The sequence below is a fragment of the Engraulis encrasicolus genome, chromosome 13 (assembly GCF_034702125.1).
Source record: "Engraulis encrasicolus isolate BLACKSEA-1 chromosome 13, IST_EnEncr_1.0, whole genome shotgun sequence".
Taxonomy (NCBI): Eukaryota; Metazoa; Chordata; class Actinopteri; order Clupeiformes; family Engraulidae; genus Engraulis; species Engraulis encrasicolus.
The window spans coordinates 32,230,146-32,249,309 of NC_085869.1; the positions used below are offsets into that span (position 1 = coordinate 32,230,146).

Consider the following 19,164-nt stretch of genomic DNA (forward strand, 5'->3'; position numbering starts at 1 on the left):
CACACTGCACAGGAAACGCCAATGGCTTTCTCGAAATGTTAATGGCTGATCGTCGTGTTGGGGATTCTTTTTCAGCCCTGTGATTGGTCAAGAATTCCCTCTCGCCTGCCTTCCTTCGACGACATTTCTGCGCGACACGACCAGCAGCAGCTCCAGTTGCTCTCTCACTTACTGCTAATCAAAATTGTTTGTTCTGATATTTGATTGAGCGTGATTAGGAATGGCTGTGGAATCCAGAGTAACGCAAGAAGAAATAAAGAAGGAACCCGAAAAGCCTGTCGACAGAGAAAAGGTAATGCAGGTTAAACATTTAGTGTGCTTGGTAGTGAAGTACTTATGAATGGTGTCTCTCACGCTTCGATGCTAACTAGCCCTGCTGTTTTGCACCGACCCGTCTGCGTGTAAACTTCAAAGCGTCTTTTGCCAATCAGTCACAACATATATTATACGGGTTCAAGTTGCACACGCATACAACGATGGTTAATGAAATGACTGGGGAAGTCACTTTTGCCCCTTTGGCCTGTAACTGAAGCATACAAGGACGACGTTAGCCTGAGGAAAGCAAGCTAATGCTATCATTCCCAACTTGTGTTCCAGCTCTGTCAAAACTCGAAATCGAGAGATTATCTGGTGACTCTTTAATATCTAACATATAAGTGCATCAACACCAAGTTGCAACATATTTGTCCCTTTGATCATCCAGCAGTGTATTTGCGTCCCGGATTGCTGCGTTTTGGTCTACGGTGGTAGTGGGAGTGGATTCCCTGATTGACGCTCCCAACACAGGACGCTCCCCTTTCATCTCGCTCCCACTAGCCAGACTATCGGTACCACCGCCATATGACGGAGCTAGTTATGTTGTTGATGTTAGTTTTTTGTTTCTAACCCTAACCTTAACCCTAAACCTAACCCTAACCCTAAACCTAACCCTAAATTGCTTGTATGTGGCAGTATATGATAATACGTGAAATATAATCGGGTGGGACTACACGTCCGGGAGTGATAGAAACACCTGGGACCGCACGTCCGGGAGCGATCTCAGTTGGGAGTCTCCATCCCCCACCGGTGGGAGTGGCGGTTAACTATTGTACAAGCCATGTCAACAGAGTTTGTGTCTTTGGATGCGTATGAGCTGTGGCGAGACTGCTACTATGTTGTGCTGGCTTGGTCTTTAATTTTTCGTTTTGTTTTATCCAAATAGACTTGCCCACTGCTTTTGAGAGTGTTTACAACCAACAACGGCAGACACCACAGAGTAGACGAATTTGCCCGAGGAAATGTCCCCTCTAGTGAACTACAGATCTACACATGGTATGTGTTTGCTGTTGTTGTTGTGTGTGTGTGTGTGTGTGTGTGTGTTTGAATATGAGGGAGATATTGTGGTATGAACGCATCAATGCCACTGACTTGGGTAACTTTTTTTTTTCCTGTACTGAAGGATGGATGCCACCCTCAAAGAGCTGACAAGTTTGGTCAAAGAAGTCTACCCTGAAGCACGAAAAAAAGGGACACACTTCGGCTTTGCAATCGTTTATCCAGATCCTAAAAGGCCAGGCTACCGGTAAATCACGTCACACCAATGTCTTAAAATGTTTGATGAAACATCTCTAACTAGATATATATTTGCTATGTCAAATGTTATGTTAATGGAATGGTGTACATGAATAGCCTAGTAGACTAGCCCCACCCGCCAGCGGCCAAAATTATTTTAATCTCACATTTAGTCTGTCTTGGCAGGCTAGTACATGAATGGAAGTGGGGAAATCCAATGAGCCCTCACTAGGACTGTAGTACATGTATAACACCGTTTGGTTTCCTGCCATATGCATGGAATACATAATAGATCAAGTCAAGTTGATTTATTATTTCCAAGAGGGAAACAAAGATTGTTGTAGGTAGGAAAACCGCACACAACAGACACCAAATAATAAAATAACCTGAAGACAGGAACTTGGTGATTAAAAGATCAAAATGCAGTCCAATCAAAGATGAGCCATTTGAGAAGGAACGTCACCGGTGCTTGTCATCACCTGGACATGCTCCTGTGACTTTGCTCCTCACTTAAAATGTGTAGTCCTCTCTCATGACAAACCAGATAGTGAAGCATTAGCCTGAATTATCATCGAAGTTCAAATCTCTTCGAGACTTGGTCTGACCAAGAGCATAACAATTAACGTTTCCCAAACGGCATGGTTGACCTGTCTCTCTTGGCTTGCTTATGGTTGTTTGCTTATCAACAAAGTGGGAGGAGTTCCCGTATTTGCGGGAACTCAGAAAGTATGTGCATTGCTCTTGACCTGACTAGTTGCAATGCTGAAAGTGTTGCGTCACTAGGAGGGCACAGCCTGGCTAGTGAAGCATGGGAGGATGAATTACTTTTCTACATGAGCCACTAATAACCATTTGTTTTGTTTGGTTTGGTTTTGGGATGCAGGGTTAAAGACATAGGCAGCACTGTATCGGGCCGAAAGGGCGCAGACGACTCCATGACCCTCCAGTCCCAGCGGTTTCAGATAGGAGACTATCTGGACATCGCCATCACCCCGCCCAACAGGACGCCCGCTATGCCCGGCGCCCGCATGAGACCTTACTGATCCTCACAGATATGGAACATTAGATGCCACCTTCAGCCTTTTGGCACGACCAGCCTCGGGAACCACCGTCATGGTTCCTACCCCATACCGGATAATGTATCGCATTGCCTTGTCACCGATTTATGGCAGCATTACACAGACACACATACTGGATCTCAAATGGTGCACTTCAGTGTTCATGTTTTAGTGCGTATGGTGTATTAGTTACGCACTGAAACATAGTGCCTGAAGTACACAAGTGTGGCATTTGAGATTCAGGGACAGACTGATCAGACTGAGCCATTCGTTCCAATACAAAGGGGTGGTCAACGTGGCATGTAGTGTTTTATATCTATGGGTCCATCTCATTACTTAACCTCCCGTTCTCGCCTTGTGCTTGTGGCCTCGTGGTTCGCTGACGCCCTGCCTCCATGAAGAAGACTAGGCCAGACATCTCGATTGCAAATGAGAAAACGACCTTTGAATTGTGCTTTTGCTAGATATTGAATAAAACGTCTGTCAGTGGCTTGAATGCCTCGCAGTACAAGGCCACAAGCAAAAGGAGAGGACGGGAATTTAGATATTGAATGAACCCTATGACTGATCCTCAGGGTTGGGGATTGAAGGTCAGAGGTTAAGGACGCCTCATGGGGTCGGGGAGTTTGGGTAGGGGGGCTTTAAACAGCCGCGTCTGCCCATTAGGCTAATGATGATGTGGCTTTATAGCTTTTGTTTCCCGTATGGTTTTAATTTTTCATGTTGATTTTATACCATATTGAGTTTCAGTAGAATAGAGCTGGTATGATTTTTTTTCCCCCCTTCTCTCTTCCAACAATTTTGTGATGTCAAAATAAACATTTTTTTATCCATAACCTTTCACTTGTTGTGGTAATTTGCTATTTGTAGTCATTTGGTATTTCCTGCAAATTATGTTGACACATTTTAGGCTGCCATATTGCATTTCTTTACACTGTGGGTATAGTTCTATAAAGGTGCCATAATTCATTTAGGTACAGAGCAACTTTTCACATATCAGACATGATGGTAATTGTTGGTAGACTGGTATGGCCTACATAGCTGGTTAATGAATCAGATTTGGGGGTGGCGGTGGCTAAATGAGCTAACATGGTATAAGCTCTACTGCTAAACTGGCAACCCGGGTTCGATTCCGACCCAAGGTCCTTTGTGAAGTGAAAGCCCATTGGGAAACTCCAACTTCCATTGTCATTGTGACACAGCACACAAGTGAACACTGCACATAACGAAATTGCATTCATGCCTCACCCGTGCAAGGGGGCAGCCCTCAATGGCGCCCCTGGGAAGCAGTGCGGGGGGACGGTACCATGGTCAGGGTACCTCAGTCATGGAGGAGGATGGGAGAGAGCACTGGTTGATTACATTTGCTGATCCTTACCCCCGCTCTCACCCTCTCACTGTCCTGTCCTAAATAAAGGCATAAAAGCCCCATATCTTGAAAACAAAATCAGATTTGTGCCCAAAGGGGGTCACAGGTTCACTGAACAGGGGTCATTGAACATTGTCCTCCCATGAAGCTGATGGGCATTGGATTCATTAGTTACAATCCTGTGTCAAATACTCCAAATGGCCTGGTCTTATCTGTCTAATTCAATCAGGTGAGCATTTCAACAAGCAATCACCTGTTTGAATTGGACCGGTAAAACCAGGCAATTGGATATACAGTATGTGTCACTGTATTGTAAACTAATGAATCCAATTTGCCCATCACTGGTGGGATGTCATGGCTGCCTCAAGAACCTCTTCCTTCTTTCTTTTGTGATGGCACAGGTTACAACAATCTGCTCGATGCGCATGCACACTGCAAAATCAAACATTTCCTCTGATCAGAATGCACTGATTGCATAGTGTGCACGTGTGATGCGCAGCATGCAGCATCTCAAATGGGGCCATCTTATTTCCACCGTCCCCTTGTCTCAGTCTCCCCCGCCCTCCGTGGAGAGTTTCAAGCAATGCAGAGTGTCAGTTAATATCTGGATTGAAAATTACAATGACTTGAATTGGGGTTTTTTTTGGTTAGTTTATTTGATATTGAATAAAAACTTCAATGGGTACAGTCCATTATCCTAACTCTTGTCCTCAACCTGTGCTTGAGGCCTCACGCTTCACCGTCAGCCCGCCCCCGTGGAGAAAACACAGTTTCCCTGCTGTCAGTCTAGCCACAGCAACTTTTGGCGGACTTTCAACATGCCCATTCAACAATTCCTATTGCAAATGAGACAATAACCTTTGCAAGATATTGAATTAAACTTCTATCAATGACATCTAGAGACGTCATTGAGAGGGCAAAAGCACGGGGGCGAGACGATAGAGTTCGAAAAGAATGGAAAGAATCCTATGTATTAATTTGAAACCATCACAAGATTAACGAAACAATTCATTGTGCATTTTTTTAATTCATTTAAGAATTTCCAGCCAATGCTGAGACAAATTTTCCAAAATATACGTGAACATATATATACAGTTTAAAAGACATGGACATTGTGACATTTAAAATTTAGGCGACAAATACAACAGAAAAATGTGAATTGCCACAAGAAAACGGGCCGCAAAGTAGGCCTGGGGGCACAGAGTTAATCAGATTCTGATATTAAGCTTTACAATGATCCCTGGTGATCTGGTGAAGTTGTGGGCTTTTGAATGTGTTAACTTCTTAAAATAGAAAACTACATTTTGCTCTAAAAGTTCCTCTTGATCATAGAAGACATAAAGCTAGCCCATTTAAAGACAAATATACTGTATGCTTTTACACAATACTGTTTTGAGTAGCTTCTTAAAGACCTCAATTTCCAGATTATGAAAAAAAAGCCAGAAAAAAAAATATTTTTGAAATGTTCTCAGTTTTGCCTGGGCCTTCTTGTGACCTGTTTTCTGTGGCTAGTCACATATGATGTATAATTTAATACACTTATGACACAACATTGATTAAACGGTAACACACAAAACACATATAAAACAGCAACAGAAAGCAAAAAAAATGCTGGAAATGAAAAAAAATACATTGAGCATTACAACCCACCCAAAACAAGTTAGACAAAATGGCCCAGTGGGTCAGGCCCATAGTGGTAGAACATAAGACTAGAGGTGTCACGGCAATTTGCAACAGCACAAGAAAATGGCAAGCACAGACTTAATCTTGTGTAGGTATACCTGTGCTCTTCAATCAATGCATACTCATTGAGAACATACCCACCTCTGTCAAAAAATGTCCGAATATGAAATGGCACATTAATAAAGGACCTGATTTGAAATGTCAGGCTAAATATCTACTTAAATCATACAAATCAATAAAATAAATGTTAAAATCAGTTCATATTACTTAGGTAGGTATTTAGTAGCACATTTCAACTATCGTCTTTGTCAAGTGTGTCGATGGGAAATTTCACAATATTAAGCCATTTTTGACAGAGGTGAGCCTCTTCCCCATTGATGTCAGTAATGGTTGGCAGGATTGCCATGAGTAAAAGGGGGCCGTGACACCTCTAATCTATGGTCAGGCCTGGTGATGGTTAGCACCCTACCTCATGCTTATGTACAGCGCTAAGCTAAACTGCCTGCTTAGTTCACGCGTGTGTTGGCAACAGCCGGTACAAGGCGTCGTTTCCTGCCCCGTGGACATGCTGCACCCTCTTCAGCTCAATCAGACACATCATCACCAGCGACGGATTGGCCCCGCTACCCATGATGCACCTCAACTCAGAGGTCAGGAACTCCTTGGACCCTGAATGGCTTCCTGTAGGTGTGGCACAATATGGAAAATGCATTAAAAAGGTGTATTGACCAAGATTTTCAATGGTTTCAAGGTTTTCAAAAAGGTAACATTTGTTAATGGGCAGCATGAATCTGGAAAGAAACTACTAAATATATCACACAGTGCACCTTTAAGTAGTCCATGCCCCCTACCATCCCTACCCATGGCATTCCACTCACCATGATGCCTCTGGAGCAGGGCGTTGTTTATTTCGTGGATGGCATCGTTCAGCCTGTGGAGGGGGACCTGCTTGAGGTAGGCAGTCAGGGTGCCAAACTCCATCTCTGTCACCAGGGCTAAGTTCTGAGAGCTGCGAGGGAGAGGAGAGGAAAGCAGTGCTCTTTTCGTCAAAATAGTTTTTGGTTGAATTTTAAACGACTGGACTTCTTTTTAATAATACAGATGTCATCGAGCCATTATGGCAAACCTTCCTCCTATCTTACAGGTTGATATGCATACCAACCAGAGTACATAAAGGATACAAGACACAAGGATACAAGGTATATGTTGTCATATGGTCATGAATTCAATGGGTTGGCGATATTATGCATTTGTGAATAAGCAGGATCTAAAAGAAAAAAAACCCCTGAAACTTGAACTTCAGGAAAGAGACCTCAAAAGGGCTACACACAGCAGATGGAGATCTGATAGACTCACTGTGTGACAAGTCGGTTCTCCTTTCCAGACGTTTTGGTCTGCTGTGCTGTTTTGAGGAGGGGTGGCTGGCCAGCGGCCGCTGACTTCATCTCAGTGTTGCACTGGGACACCAGCTGGACAAGACAAGAAGAGATGAGACGAGCACACAGGGGAGAGAAACCAAAACAACAAAATACACTTAACATTTCAATAGGGCCAGGGTGACAAGTACAGTGCCTTCAAAAAGTCTACACACCCCTCCTCAAATGTCAGGTTTTTGTGATGTAAAAAAAATGACAGAAAGACAAATAAATTCACAGCTTTTTCCACCTTCAATCTAAACTATTAACCTGTACAATGCAATTGAGAAACAAGCATACAGCTTTAAATGGAAACAATAGAAAATCAAAAACTTCAATTAACATGGTTGCATAAATATACACACCCTTAAATTAATACTTAGTTGCAGCACCTTCTCTGGGCTATTCCAAAACCTCAATCTTATTCTAGTGAAGCCATGCTTTTGTAGACTTAGGCGTGTGCTTGGAGAAATTGTTGTTCTGAAAGATTAGTTCCTTTGCATATTCACCTTTCTACCAGGGGGCCGGAGGTTTTGTGGCACTACCACGGCCCCTGTGGAAATGTTCATAATTCCCTCCTCCCTAATGAGGGCCCCAGTTACAGCTGAAGAAAAACAGCACAAAAGAACAATGCTGCCACCACCATACTTCTTGCTAGGTATGGTGTTATTGCGGTGATGTTTTGCGCCAAACATACCCTTTTGAATTATGACCAAAAAGTTCAATCTTGGTGAGGTAAATTTAGCAAAAAATACTTCTGTAATCTCCCAAATGCATGTGGGAAGATGTGTTATGGTCAGGTGAAACCGAGGTTGAACATTTTGGACATAATTCCAAAAGGTATTTTTGGCACAAAACATCGCCGCAATAACACCATACCTAACGTAAAGTATGGTGGTGGCAGCATTGTTCTTTTGTGCCGTTTTTCTTTAGCTGTAACTGGGGCCTTCATTAGGGAGGAGGGAATTATGAACATTTCCACAGGAGCTGTGGTAGTGGCACAAAATCTTCGGGCCCCCTGGTAGAAAGGTGAATATGCAGAGGAACTAATCTTTCAGAACGACAATTTCTCTAAGCACACGCCTTAATCTACAAAAGAATGGCTTCACCAGAATAATATTGAGGTTTTGGAATGGCCCAGACAAGCCAAAGGTGCTGCAACTAAGTATTAATTTAAGGGTGTGTATATTTATGCAACCATGTTAGTTGAAGTTTTTTATTTTCTATTGTTTCCATTTAAAGCTTTATGCTTGTTTCTCAGTTGCATTGTACAGGTTAATAGTTTAGATTGAAGGTGGAAAAAGCTGTGAATTTATTTGTCTTTCTGTAATTGTTTTACACCACAAAAACCTGACATTTGAGAAGGGGTGTGTAGACTTTTTGAAGGCACTGTAGATGTAGATTTGAATGACATGCCGAGACAGCAGCTAGACGAGACAGGCACAGAGGGAAGAGGCAGTGGGTCGGAGGCCATGACTGACAAGGGATGAAGAGGGAGAGGAAATGCAAATTATTTGTACTTTTTGCCCTTTTCTGACAATTGCTGGCAATTTCCAGGATATCTGCAGGTTTGAGATATTGTGCAGTAAGCATAACAGTTGTCATTCACAAAATGTTATTTACACACACAAAAAAAGGAAAAATAGCACAAATAAAATATTTGTGTAATGATGACATTAATTAAGGCAAACATTTCAAACACGGCTGACTACTAGCAAACATTGATTTCACTGCAATCCTATGGCACCCATGCCCCTTTAGGAGATTAGGAGACTGGGAGAATGAATGGAGTTCAACGGGAAAAGTCACGCCCATTTAGGAGACCAGAGTTGATCCGTTGCATTGGTGACGCGTGCTACAACTTAGCTTGGTCCACCATGCTGAAAATCTTTGATCATGTAATCCTTTGTCCCCGACTCACCTTAAAGATGTCCTGTGTAATGGAGCTCATGTCGGGCATCTCCGGGGTGCGGGCGTCGTACTCGTAGTCCATCCTGACCCGTGGGCTGGCCAGGCTCCACTCCTGCGTCTGGCTCTCATGGGGGTCCGCGGCACACGGGCCTGGAGCGCCCGCTGCCGCTTCCCCCGGCCTGCTGATCACAGACAGGCTACGCGCCTCAAACGTTGAATATTGCTGTGGACGGAGGGAGGAAGAGTGGGAAACGGGGGCGAGAGAGGGATGTAAAATGTGAGACACTACTAGAGAGAGGGGTGGAGAAGCAGAGAGAGAGAGAGTACACGAGAGAGAGAGAGAGAGAGAGAGAGATCTACCAAGCATACATCAATACAACTAACCACTTCCCAGATACAAACAGGGGAAGCAGAGAGGAATACAGAGCGCGCGCGAGAGAGAGAGAGAGAGAGAGAGAGAGAGAGAGAGAGAGAGAGAGAAAGAGAAAGAGAGAAAAGGACGCACGGCAAAGAGTGACAGAACGAGAGAGAGACAGACAGAAGAATGCGGGACAGAAAGGGAAACGGGCGAGCTACATAAGGAAAGAGGAAAGCATACACAGACGTGTAATTTACCCATAATCACAAGATCACAGACTTAGGGAGACACAGTCACCACTAAAACTAACAGACTGTGAACCACACCTAAACAACTTGGGGACCTACTTTTTTTCCTCAGACGAGACACACAACACAAACCACCCCTTCCGACAGCCATGTCTTTACCCTCTCCTGTGCTCCTCACTCTTGCATGCCACAACATTCCACAATATATTCAATTTAACAACAGAGCACAGCAGAAGCTTCAACATATAGCCTTAAAAAAAAACAAAAAAAACAAGGCGTCTAACAGGTTGGGAAACCCATTTTACATAGGAGCTACCGCTGTCTGCACTGACCTTTCATAGGCCTGGTTAATGTCTGGCCATATTGTTGGAAACGCTTTGACAGCTCCACCACTTTCTCTTTAAAGTCCGTGGGTGAACTACAATTTCTTCGTAGACGCAGGGATCTCCATGGGGATGTTGCTTATTAAATGGGTGGGATGGTTACTGTCAGCATGTAGAAGTAGAAGTTCCCATCCCTTTCAAACAACCCAAATATTTTTGTCACGCTGGCTGACCCTTTATTTTAGAGAGCGGTCAATTGTTTAAATGACCAATGAGTATTGTTAGTTGCATTGATGGACAGTTAGAATTAATTGACAGTTAGAATAGACAGTCAAACACAACGTGCAGGGGGTTATCGGCCTATCAGCACTTGTTCTCAGCGTTGCGTCTGGATATTTGGGGTGGAAGTTTACTCGCAGATCAATCGCAAATTATTCAAAACTGTTGAACAGAGTTGTATAGAAGCCCGCTGGCCATATGATATCTAGGTCAGTGGATGTCCCCTTATGCTGCAAGGGCTTACGGTCTGCAGCGAGATGCCCAGGGAAGACTGCAGGACGGGCATCTCTGGCGTGCGCTGCAGGTCATCCTCACAGGTCAGCCTGCTCTCCAAGTCGGGTACGTCCTCATCCCGTGTCACCGCGCCGTAGTGGTGGGACGCGTTGTGATGCGGAGACGTCACAGAGGCACAGCCGCACAGTCCTGCCATCGGCCCGCTCATGTCTTTAGTCTTCGATTTTGCCTCCTTTAACATAAACAAACAAGGAAATACAAATAATATTACATTATTACATTGCATTTGGCAGACACTTTATAACCAAAGCGACTTTCAAAAGAGGACATAATCAAGCAAACATCACAAGCAAATACAAAGTGCACAGGAAATATACAGAACAGTGCAAGAAGTGCAGTTGCAAAGAGGGAGTTTTTTTTTTAAGAGTAAATAAAGAGTAATATACTGTAATACACATTTATTATAGCTTAAAGAGATAATTTCCAACTTAACAAAGAGGGGGGGGGTCTGTTTTCTCATATTTGCATAATCTACACACAATCAACATATCAAACATCAGATGAACCGTATTGATTCACACGCCCAACTTCCAATATTAAATGCACTCACCTTGTGAACACTCATGAGTTTGGACAGATATGGTGTCTGGAAGGTGGGGACTTCGGGAGAGTTCATGTCATCGGCCTCCCTGTGGGGGGACTCCAGGTGGGCCCCATCGTCGCAATCACTCAGCCCTGTCATCTGGATAGAGGTTAAGTCTTTCGACTTTGCCTCCTTTACAAAAAAAGGAGGGAAAAAAGTGAATCAATTGTGAAAAAGTGCAATCAGAAATGGCGCCACCAGAAATGGCAACCTGGCCTCATGTTGACCAGCGCTGCAGGCAATGTCACATCAGATTTTAATGTTTAATACAGCAGAGTGGTTTCTTGTTTACAAATATTTGCATGCGTGGCGCAGCTGTGGGCGTCTCTGCAGCCTCTGATTGTTTAGAGGCTGCCGTCACTCACGCACATTTTCATTTTTAATTTTACGTTTTCAGATTCTATAATATTGCTGGGCATATTTTAGACAAAACAAAAGCACAATACTGTAAAAATGTCATGATATTGACTGCACATGCAAAATGTGCAAATTCCATTACAGCCCACGATTGGAAAAAACGTCTAATGAATTTCATGACCAGTGGTGGGAAACCTGTAGGTACAACCGTGCCTTAGCTTACTGAGCCACGGCATACCTGCAATTGTTTTTCACCCAACAACACATCCATTAATAAAAATAACTCCACTTAGCCAAAAGTATTGTAATGAACACAACACCTACACTCACCTTGTGGACACTCATGAGCCTGGAGAGATAGGGCGTCTGGAAGGTGGGGACTTCCGGGGAGGTGAGGTCATCGCTCGGTCTCTGGGGGGACTCTGAGCTGTAAAGGGACCGTACGGGGGTGCACGCCACGGTACCTGTGGGAGACATAAAAGGAACAGTCCACCTTATTTCAGGAATAAAATATGAGAATAGATAGGATTTTTTCTCAATGTGCTTGCAATGCCTAGTTTGACAGTATAGCCATATTTAGTGTAGCAATGGAAGTCTACAGTATGGTATATGTGGAACTAGTGCTTTATAAGTACATGTTTAATGTGCATTAAACATTATCAAATGTACTTATAAAGCACTAGTTCCACATATTCCAAATGACTTGGTTTTACATGGTTGAATGATCCCCTGGTTGAATTGGACAGGTGAAACAGGGTCATTTGTGATATGTCGTGAACTAATAGTGATTAGCATAGAAAGCTCATGATTATGTGATGAGGCCTCAGCTTTCCAGCGCCAGACGCGTACAAAGCAAAGGCAGTAGGCAACAGTACTACTGCATTAGGTACAGTAGGACAACTGGTGAATTAACTACACTGTATGTAAGAACAGGCAGCCTACTAGTGTTGAAATTACTTTCTATCCCCAATTTAACACCTATAATTCTTTCCTTTTGATTGATGTTGGAAGTCTTGTTACCGGGAAAACAGTTTTGATTAAGCTTAAAAAGAGAGCGCAGAAATACATATTTTGAAGGCTACACACTGACTGTATCAAGAAGAAAGTTAAACCTACCTTCGGTTGCCAAACGGGGGACTTCACTGGCATGAGGTTTGCTAAAAGTTAGAGAGAAACATTAATTTTAAATGGTTATGTTATTATGATTTGGCCTAGAAACAACAAACTGTACTGTCCGTACAATTATGTCCGTTACCACTACCTCTACCAAGAAAGTTATATTCCTGTGAGAGATTATATGATTAAATTAGATTAGATTAAACTTAATTGTCTGTAATATATGAAACAGGAACTTTTATTTAGGAACTGCAATGCATCCACCAAGCAGTAAGATTACTGAATTCATGCTGAAGACAACAAGGCACTTTCTTTGCACTTTTTCCCACCCCCTCCCCCACTCTTTTTTTATTTTTTATTTTTATTTAAATTTTATTTTTATTTTTAATATTTTTGAGGACACAAAAACACAACAATTTTTACTCTTTATAGGCTTCAAACCTATAATAAGACATAATAAACTAATCTTGAATCTTGAATCTTGAATCTTGAACAAATTGATATGAATCGTTCTTAGTATGTTGGTATGCATAATGGCTTAAGATGATTCTGTTTTACTGATAATCTGAGTGACCTTGCCAAAGGCCTGCAATCTACAGGTGCTTTTTTGGTTTCTATTATGCTTCCTTTTTTATCATTTTATCTCCACTTGATACCAGGGGTCATTACATACACTGTATGTGTCATACTCATGTTGACAGTTTAAAACCCCTCCAATATCTACCCGGCAGTTTTTGCAGGTTTCTGTCCGCGGAGTAGGTCCATAGTGAAGTCATTATTGAGCCGGAGCGTGTACTCCGAGATGCCAAAGTCCTCGATGCGTGGCGTGGGCATGTCCTCGTCAAGTCTGAGGTAGCACTTGGGCGTCTTGGGCACCGGAGGCAGCGTGGCCGCGGGTGAGAGGACTATCCTCGGGGGCTGTGGCAAGGGTGCGTCCCCGCCGGCCACACCACAGTTCCTCAGCATGTTCTGAAGGTCCCGCTCTGACAGTCCCACATCCTCCAGTTTGGGGGTGCACATCTCCTGCAGTGAATACAAAGATTTTCAACATCACCAAGACAATGGACCAAGACAAGTCATTGCACCAATTCAGCAAAGTGGGATCAACTCAGGTGGGCGTGACTAGTTCCCATTGAACTCTATTCAGTCTTCTAGTCTCCCAAGTGGGCATGATTGCCATATGACTGCAGTTTAGAGCCTTACGTCATGGATTCCCGGAAGAAACTCCTTAGGAGTTATCTATACCTCATCAATTGTCTCTGGCTAACATTCCCAGTTCCCACAAAATATGAATCAACTTCGGTGGAGGGTTACTCGCATCAGAGAAATGTGACCATCATCACTCCAACATGGGAACAGGGGCTATGGTTGCAAGTCATTTTCTCCAAACTCATGTCCTTTCCTTTGTCCTTGCTGCTGACTTGGCTAGGTCAAGTTTTATATTGGATATTCATACGAATGGGATATAACTGGACCAGAAATGAAGCTTTGTGGTATATGAGGAAATTTGTCAATGTTTCAAAGTTGGTTTGACAAAGCGTTATTGTTTAAATCATATATGCATTTTAAAGGCTAAATGAATCCCCAACATAAAACTGACATAACCCAAGTCAGCTACGAGGACAGACTCAGGATATGAGTTTAGAGAAACTTAAAAATCCAGTCAGAAATCTTTTCAGAGGACCTTGTTGTTGTCAGCTATAAAGGGCTGGGGCTAAATACTGACCTGGAAGTCAGAGGGGATGGCTATGTGATCCGGGGTGCACTCCTCTTGGGGTTTGTGTCTGTTCTGCACAGGGGGCCGTGGCAGTGACGGTGGCATGGGCGTCTGCCCCACTCCAGCCATGGCGCATTTCTTCATCATGTTCTGAAAGTGCAGCTCAGACAGGCCGACGTCTTCCAGCTTGGGGGTGCTCATCTCCTGCAGAGAATATTCCCACAGAATATTAGTATTAAAGGTGGGGGGTTTAACATCAGAAACACGTGACGTGACTTTACTCAGATCAACAACGAGGACAGAGACAGGATGCTAGTTTGGAGAAACTTCAATTACATTTACAGCACAGAGGAACTTGCCATTTCAGAGGACCTGGCTGTCAACTATGAAGGGCTCGGGCAAACACTGACCTGGAAGACAGAGGGGATGGCTATGCGATCCGGGGTGCATTCGTCTTGGGGCTTGTTTTTCTTTGGCTCAGATGGGCCGTCGTCATCTTCCTCTGCTTCTTCGTCACCCTCCTCTTCCTCCCCAGCCTCCTTCTCCGGCTCCTCCTCTTCCTCATCTTCTGCCCTCGCTTCAGATCCCACTTTCTCACATTCTGAGCATGAGGAGAGAAAACATAGCCCAAGTCAAAGTCAAGGTCAGTTGTATTGTCAGCACTGGTGTCTAGCACAGTGCAGTGATCAGACATCATCATCCGCAACAAAAGCAGCAATTAGTAAGCCCTGGGAAGTCTTGGTTTAAAGTGTGTGTGTGTGTGTGTGTGTGTGTGTGTGCGCGCGCGTGTGTGTGTGTGTGTGTGTTTTCTCTCATGTGACCCCTTGGCAATTGATGGTGTACAGCAGCCTCCAAAGCTGGTGTGTGAATATGGGAATGTGTGTATTTATTTTGAAAGCGCTTTGAGTCAACTTCATAGCTGTCATACTGTGCTTTATAAACACATGTTGTATTGTATTGTAACCTGGTGGTTTCGGTGCTGGCTCCCTGGGCATGTAGCCATACTGTTCATAGCGGATGCGCATTGTGTCAAGGGCGTCTCTCAGTTCCTCCCTCTTTTTAGTCCATGCCTCTATAAAGCTCAAATCCTGCACCATCTCCTCTCGACACTTCGCCATCCCCTGCTGCATCTTCATCTGCATGTCAACAAGATAAAACCGCAACACAGACGATTGCAACTTTGAGGTAACAAAGGAAGATTTAAAGGGGGAGCCATCACTCAATATGAAGGTACAGAGAACAGACAATAAAAAAATACAAGGCAAAGAACCTGCCATCATACCTTAACGTCTCGCACGTCTGATTTTAGCTTATGCAGAGTTGACAGGCAACCTTCTTCTGACGTGTCATCTAAAACAAAAACAAATGAGTTTTTGCATGCCGTTGCATTCCTATTCAATGAGCCTATGCTAGTATATGGATGATTATAGGGTTGGAAACGTTTTGGTTTTAACTCACCGCTGTTTTTTGTTTCTGCTATCTCTTTGAGGTTTTCGGTTTCCTTCTCCAGATGTCCAGCCAAGTGCCGCAACTTTTGGAAAAACTTCACCCGCGGCTCCATTCTGCCGAACCAAATACTGAACAGTACACAATGAAACTGTCACACGCCCAACAAATATTGACATCGACATTTGACACATAGAGTCTTCCTTAAAACATCTGTGAATCGCACAATGGATATCCCGAACAACAACAAACAACACTGGCACTTGGTAGACAATACAACAAACGACCAATTAAACGTCATATTATTTTTATGTACACATATGATTGTAACATATTAATGTAAACACCTCAATTTTTTATATTCATTACCAAGAAAGTATTTTGTTACCTGAAACTAGTACAAAATAAGACGCGATGTGTTGACAACTCTGATTTTGATTTTCAAATTCAGGCGCTTACGGAAGTTCGTCATGAAGTGCGTTCTTGTTCTTTTATTTATTTGCCGGTTAGTATGTTAACGTCATTGGTGCATTACCGCCACCTGCTGGACTGGGTGTTGATTCAGGAGCCTATTATAATCATTGACTGTCAATTATTATAATGCATTGAGAGTAAAAAGAAAGGGTAAGATAAGATAAACGCTTTATGAGTGAGAAGAAAAGGTGAAAATTTAAACCGCACCACAGGGTAAAGAAAAACATTGTCTAGAGTATGAGGATACATTAGCAGCCACATTTCATAGTTAATAATAAACATTGTTTTCATAGAACTAATAGACTACATTTTATTTGTCAAATACAATTGTTTTTTCCCCGTTGTCCCAGGCCCAGGGAGAGGTGGGTCGAGAAGTGGGGCTAAGTGTCCCCATTACATCATGTAGACGGGGGATCACTTTGTCCCAGGCCTGTCTAAAACTGTCAGTGCCACTGGACGTGGTTGCCTTCCAGCTCTCATTGTAGAATTCAATTATGCATGACATATTTCCAACACAAGTTAGCATGAGAAGGTAAGTTTAATGGCTAAATGAGCAATGAGCAATGAAGAAGAATAAAGACATTTTCCATCAAGAATGAAGAATATGTAATCCTCATGATAAAAATAGGCTATGGCTAGAAGTTGGAAACAACAGCAAACAATTGTAGTTAAAACAGTTGGACAAGTACAACTTTTATTTGATTTGACACCATAAATAATGCATATCTTCACTAAAAGACTATGCAGCGAATATGTCGGTATAATAACATCTTTATTCTCTCAATTAACTCTGAGTTTCAGAGGGAGCTATGGCTTGACCTCGGGAGGTAGCTTGTACTTTACCTTTGGTAGACAAACAAGCATAGGCCTAGGCCCTAACAGGCCTCATTTAGTGCAGTAGTCAGCTGATAAGCCTACAGAATGCCACTCATTCAACAACATCCACTCATATCCATATTCCACCACCAAGAATCACTTTTTTTTTTACTTTTGTGTGTACCGTTTTGGTGGACGGTACCTGCTTACTCACCAAGAAAACAAACCTTTATGAAATTGACATAATGGACAGAAATGTATATGTGTATATTATGGACAGGAATATGGAATGGAGAGATCCTTCAAAGTTTTTTTTGTTTTTATCTCAAAGTCTCATTAACACATTTGGTGGATAATATGAACGAGCTGAAAACCTATAGCCTATCATATAATGATGACTTGACAATAAAAATATGAGAAAAAATAACAATGTGACAAACACAAACACAAAAGTCTCTTTTCTGTGTTCAGTGCACTTGGTACCTACATTTGACCACAGCCAAGTAAAGTTGTAAGAGGAGAGTCGATACTGTTCGGAGTATAGGGCTACCACAAAGACTGTGTTCAATACAGTGGATATAGTTTAAGTACCGTTGCAATTATAGCGGAGCAGGTAGCAAGAATCATTGTTATTGAGTTCATCTCTCCCAAGCAACTAACTGGTTGTATAAAAATAATCAAAGAAAGAACAAACAACTTTAAGTTACAGAAATATTGCACTACGGTAATATAGTGTATTTCTCTGCAAAGGTGCATGTTGCAGGATTTGATAAAGCAGCATAGAAAATTGTGGAATATAGGATCATTGCATACAATATAGAGAATACAATATATATATTATATTATATTTGTACATTATATTTTAAAAGAATTCAGACATTTCAAAATAGAATTCTTAATGTGGCAAACATTTATACACCTTAACAACAGCTTTGCAAGTCTGTGCGTTCTTTCCATGTGACCTTTGAACTTTATCCTGGGGACGGGGCTCCTCTACCTGGTCCGAGTCCAGCCGCATGGAAGTTGGTGGGCCCACCCAAGACCAAGCCCAGTTGCTTAAATTGTGTGAAGTAGTCTTTACTTCTTCACTGCATAACCCACTAGGATGTAAATTGCATTGTTTTTATTGCCTTTATATAGTGTTCAGTTAATGTTGAACTTAGAGTATGACCAACACCAACATGTGTGGGAGAAAGGCGGCCCAGAATTGGTTTCTCATTACATTGTATGTATAGGGTTGGGAGCCGTACAAGATGACTTTGTCCTGGGCCCGGGAAAAGCTTTCAGCAGCACTGACTGTAACTAATGCAGTCCTGGTCCAACTGCATGGTGGTGTGCTGCACCACAAGATGTTGTAGAGAAGACCACCAGAGAGCACTGTACTGGCTTCATCCTGAAGGGGGCGAAAGAGGACATTCTTCAGCGGGTGCAGAGGGTGGAGTGTGTAAACGCCAGAAGAACAGTCAGGCCATGTGCTGAAATGCAACTATTGCCGTCATGGTCATGTGAAAATGACATTGAGATCATCAGAAGGTTGCAGGGTGGGATAGTGGTCTCACTCCTGCACACTCATCCATGGCTGAAGCCCCTTTGCCCTTGAGCGAGACATTTTACCACCGTTGCTTCAGGGGATGTAACCAATAACCCTGTACAACTCTATTGAATCACTTTGGACGAAAGATAAAACATGATGCAATTTCATGTAATATAATATAATGTGATGTAATATAGTGTAACTGTGCTGGGCCATACAACTGCACTCTTCATAGGAGGAAGAGGCTGCTACTAATCCTGTGTGTGTGTGTGTGTGTGTGTGTGTGTGTGTGTGTGTGTGTGTGTGTGTGTGTGTGTGTGTGTGTGTGTGTGTGTGTGTGTGTGTGTGTGTGTGTGTGTGTGTGTGTGTGTGTGTGTCTCTGTGTGAGTGTGTGTGTGCGTGCGTTTATCTGTGTATCAAAGAGGTTCACGTTACAAGTTCGAGCCGAGGGGAGGCAGTCAGTGTAACGGGCCGTGTCTGTGTTGATTAAACAGTTCATTGGGAGGTCATAACAGACAGGCAGAGTGGCCGACAATTAGCCGCTTTTAAGGTTCTGAAGTGCTAATAGCCGTCTTTCACACTGATAAATCAATGTGCTGTGAAGGACACGATTAAAAATACATCACTAAAAT

At 42.9% G+C, this 19,164-nt stretch overlaps 2 protein-coding genes across 2 annotated transcripts; one reads left to right on the forward strand and one right to left on the reverse strand.

Moving 5' to 3' along the window:
• Nucleotides 1–115: 115 nt before the first annotated feature.
• sap18 (Sin3A-associated protein) lies at nucleotides 116–3,452 on the forward strand. Its single transcript, XM_063213713.1, has 4 exons — nucleotides 116–292; nucleotides 1,202–1,311; nucleotides 1,439–1,561; nucleotides 2,435–3,452. Exons 1-4 carry the CDS (start codon nucleotides 221–223, stop codon nucleotides 2,592–2,594), a joined length of 465 nt encoding a protein of 154 aa, XP_063069783.1. The 5' UTR covers nucleotides 116–220; the 3' UTR covers nucleotides 2,595–3,452.
• A 1,544-nt stretch (nucleotides 3,453–4,996) lies between these two features.
• Nucleotides 4,997–16,174, reverse strand: ska3 (spindle and kinetochore associated complex subunit 3). The gene is made up of 15 exons (XM_063214570.1): nucleotides 16,097–16,174; nucleotides 15,721–15,839; nucleotides 15,545–15,612; nucleotides 15,227–15,398; nucleotides 14,673–14,863; nucleotides 14,272–14,466; nucleotides 13,270–13,568; nucleotides 12,546–12,586; nucleotides 11,760–11,893; nucleotides 11,040–11,204; nucleotides 10,440–10,661; nucleotides 8,998–9,210; nucleotides 7,018–7,130; nucleotides 6,540–6,670; nucleotides 4,997–6,342 (listed from the first exon to the last, which is right to left on the reverse strand). Exons 2-15 carry the CDS (start codon nucleotides 15,821–15,823, stop codon nucleotides 6,173–6,175), a joined length of 2,217 nt encoding a protein of 738 aa, XP_063070640.1. The 5' UTR covers nucleotides 15,824–15,839; nucleotides 16,097–16,174; the 3' UTR covers nucleotides 4,997–6,172.
• Between the last annotated feature and the right edge of the window lie 2,990 nt (nucleotides 16,175–19,164).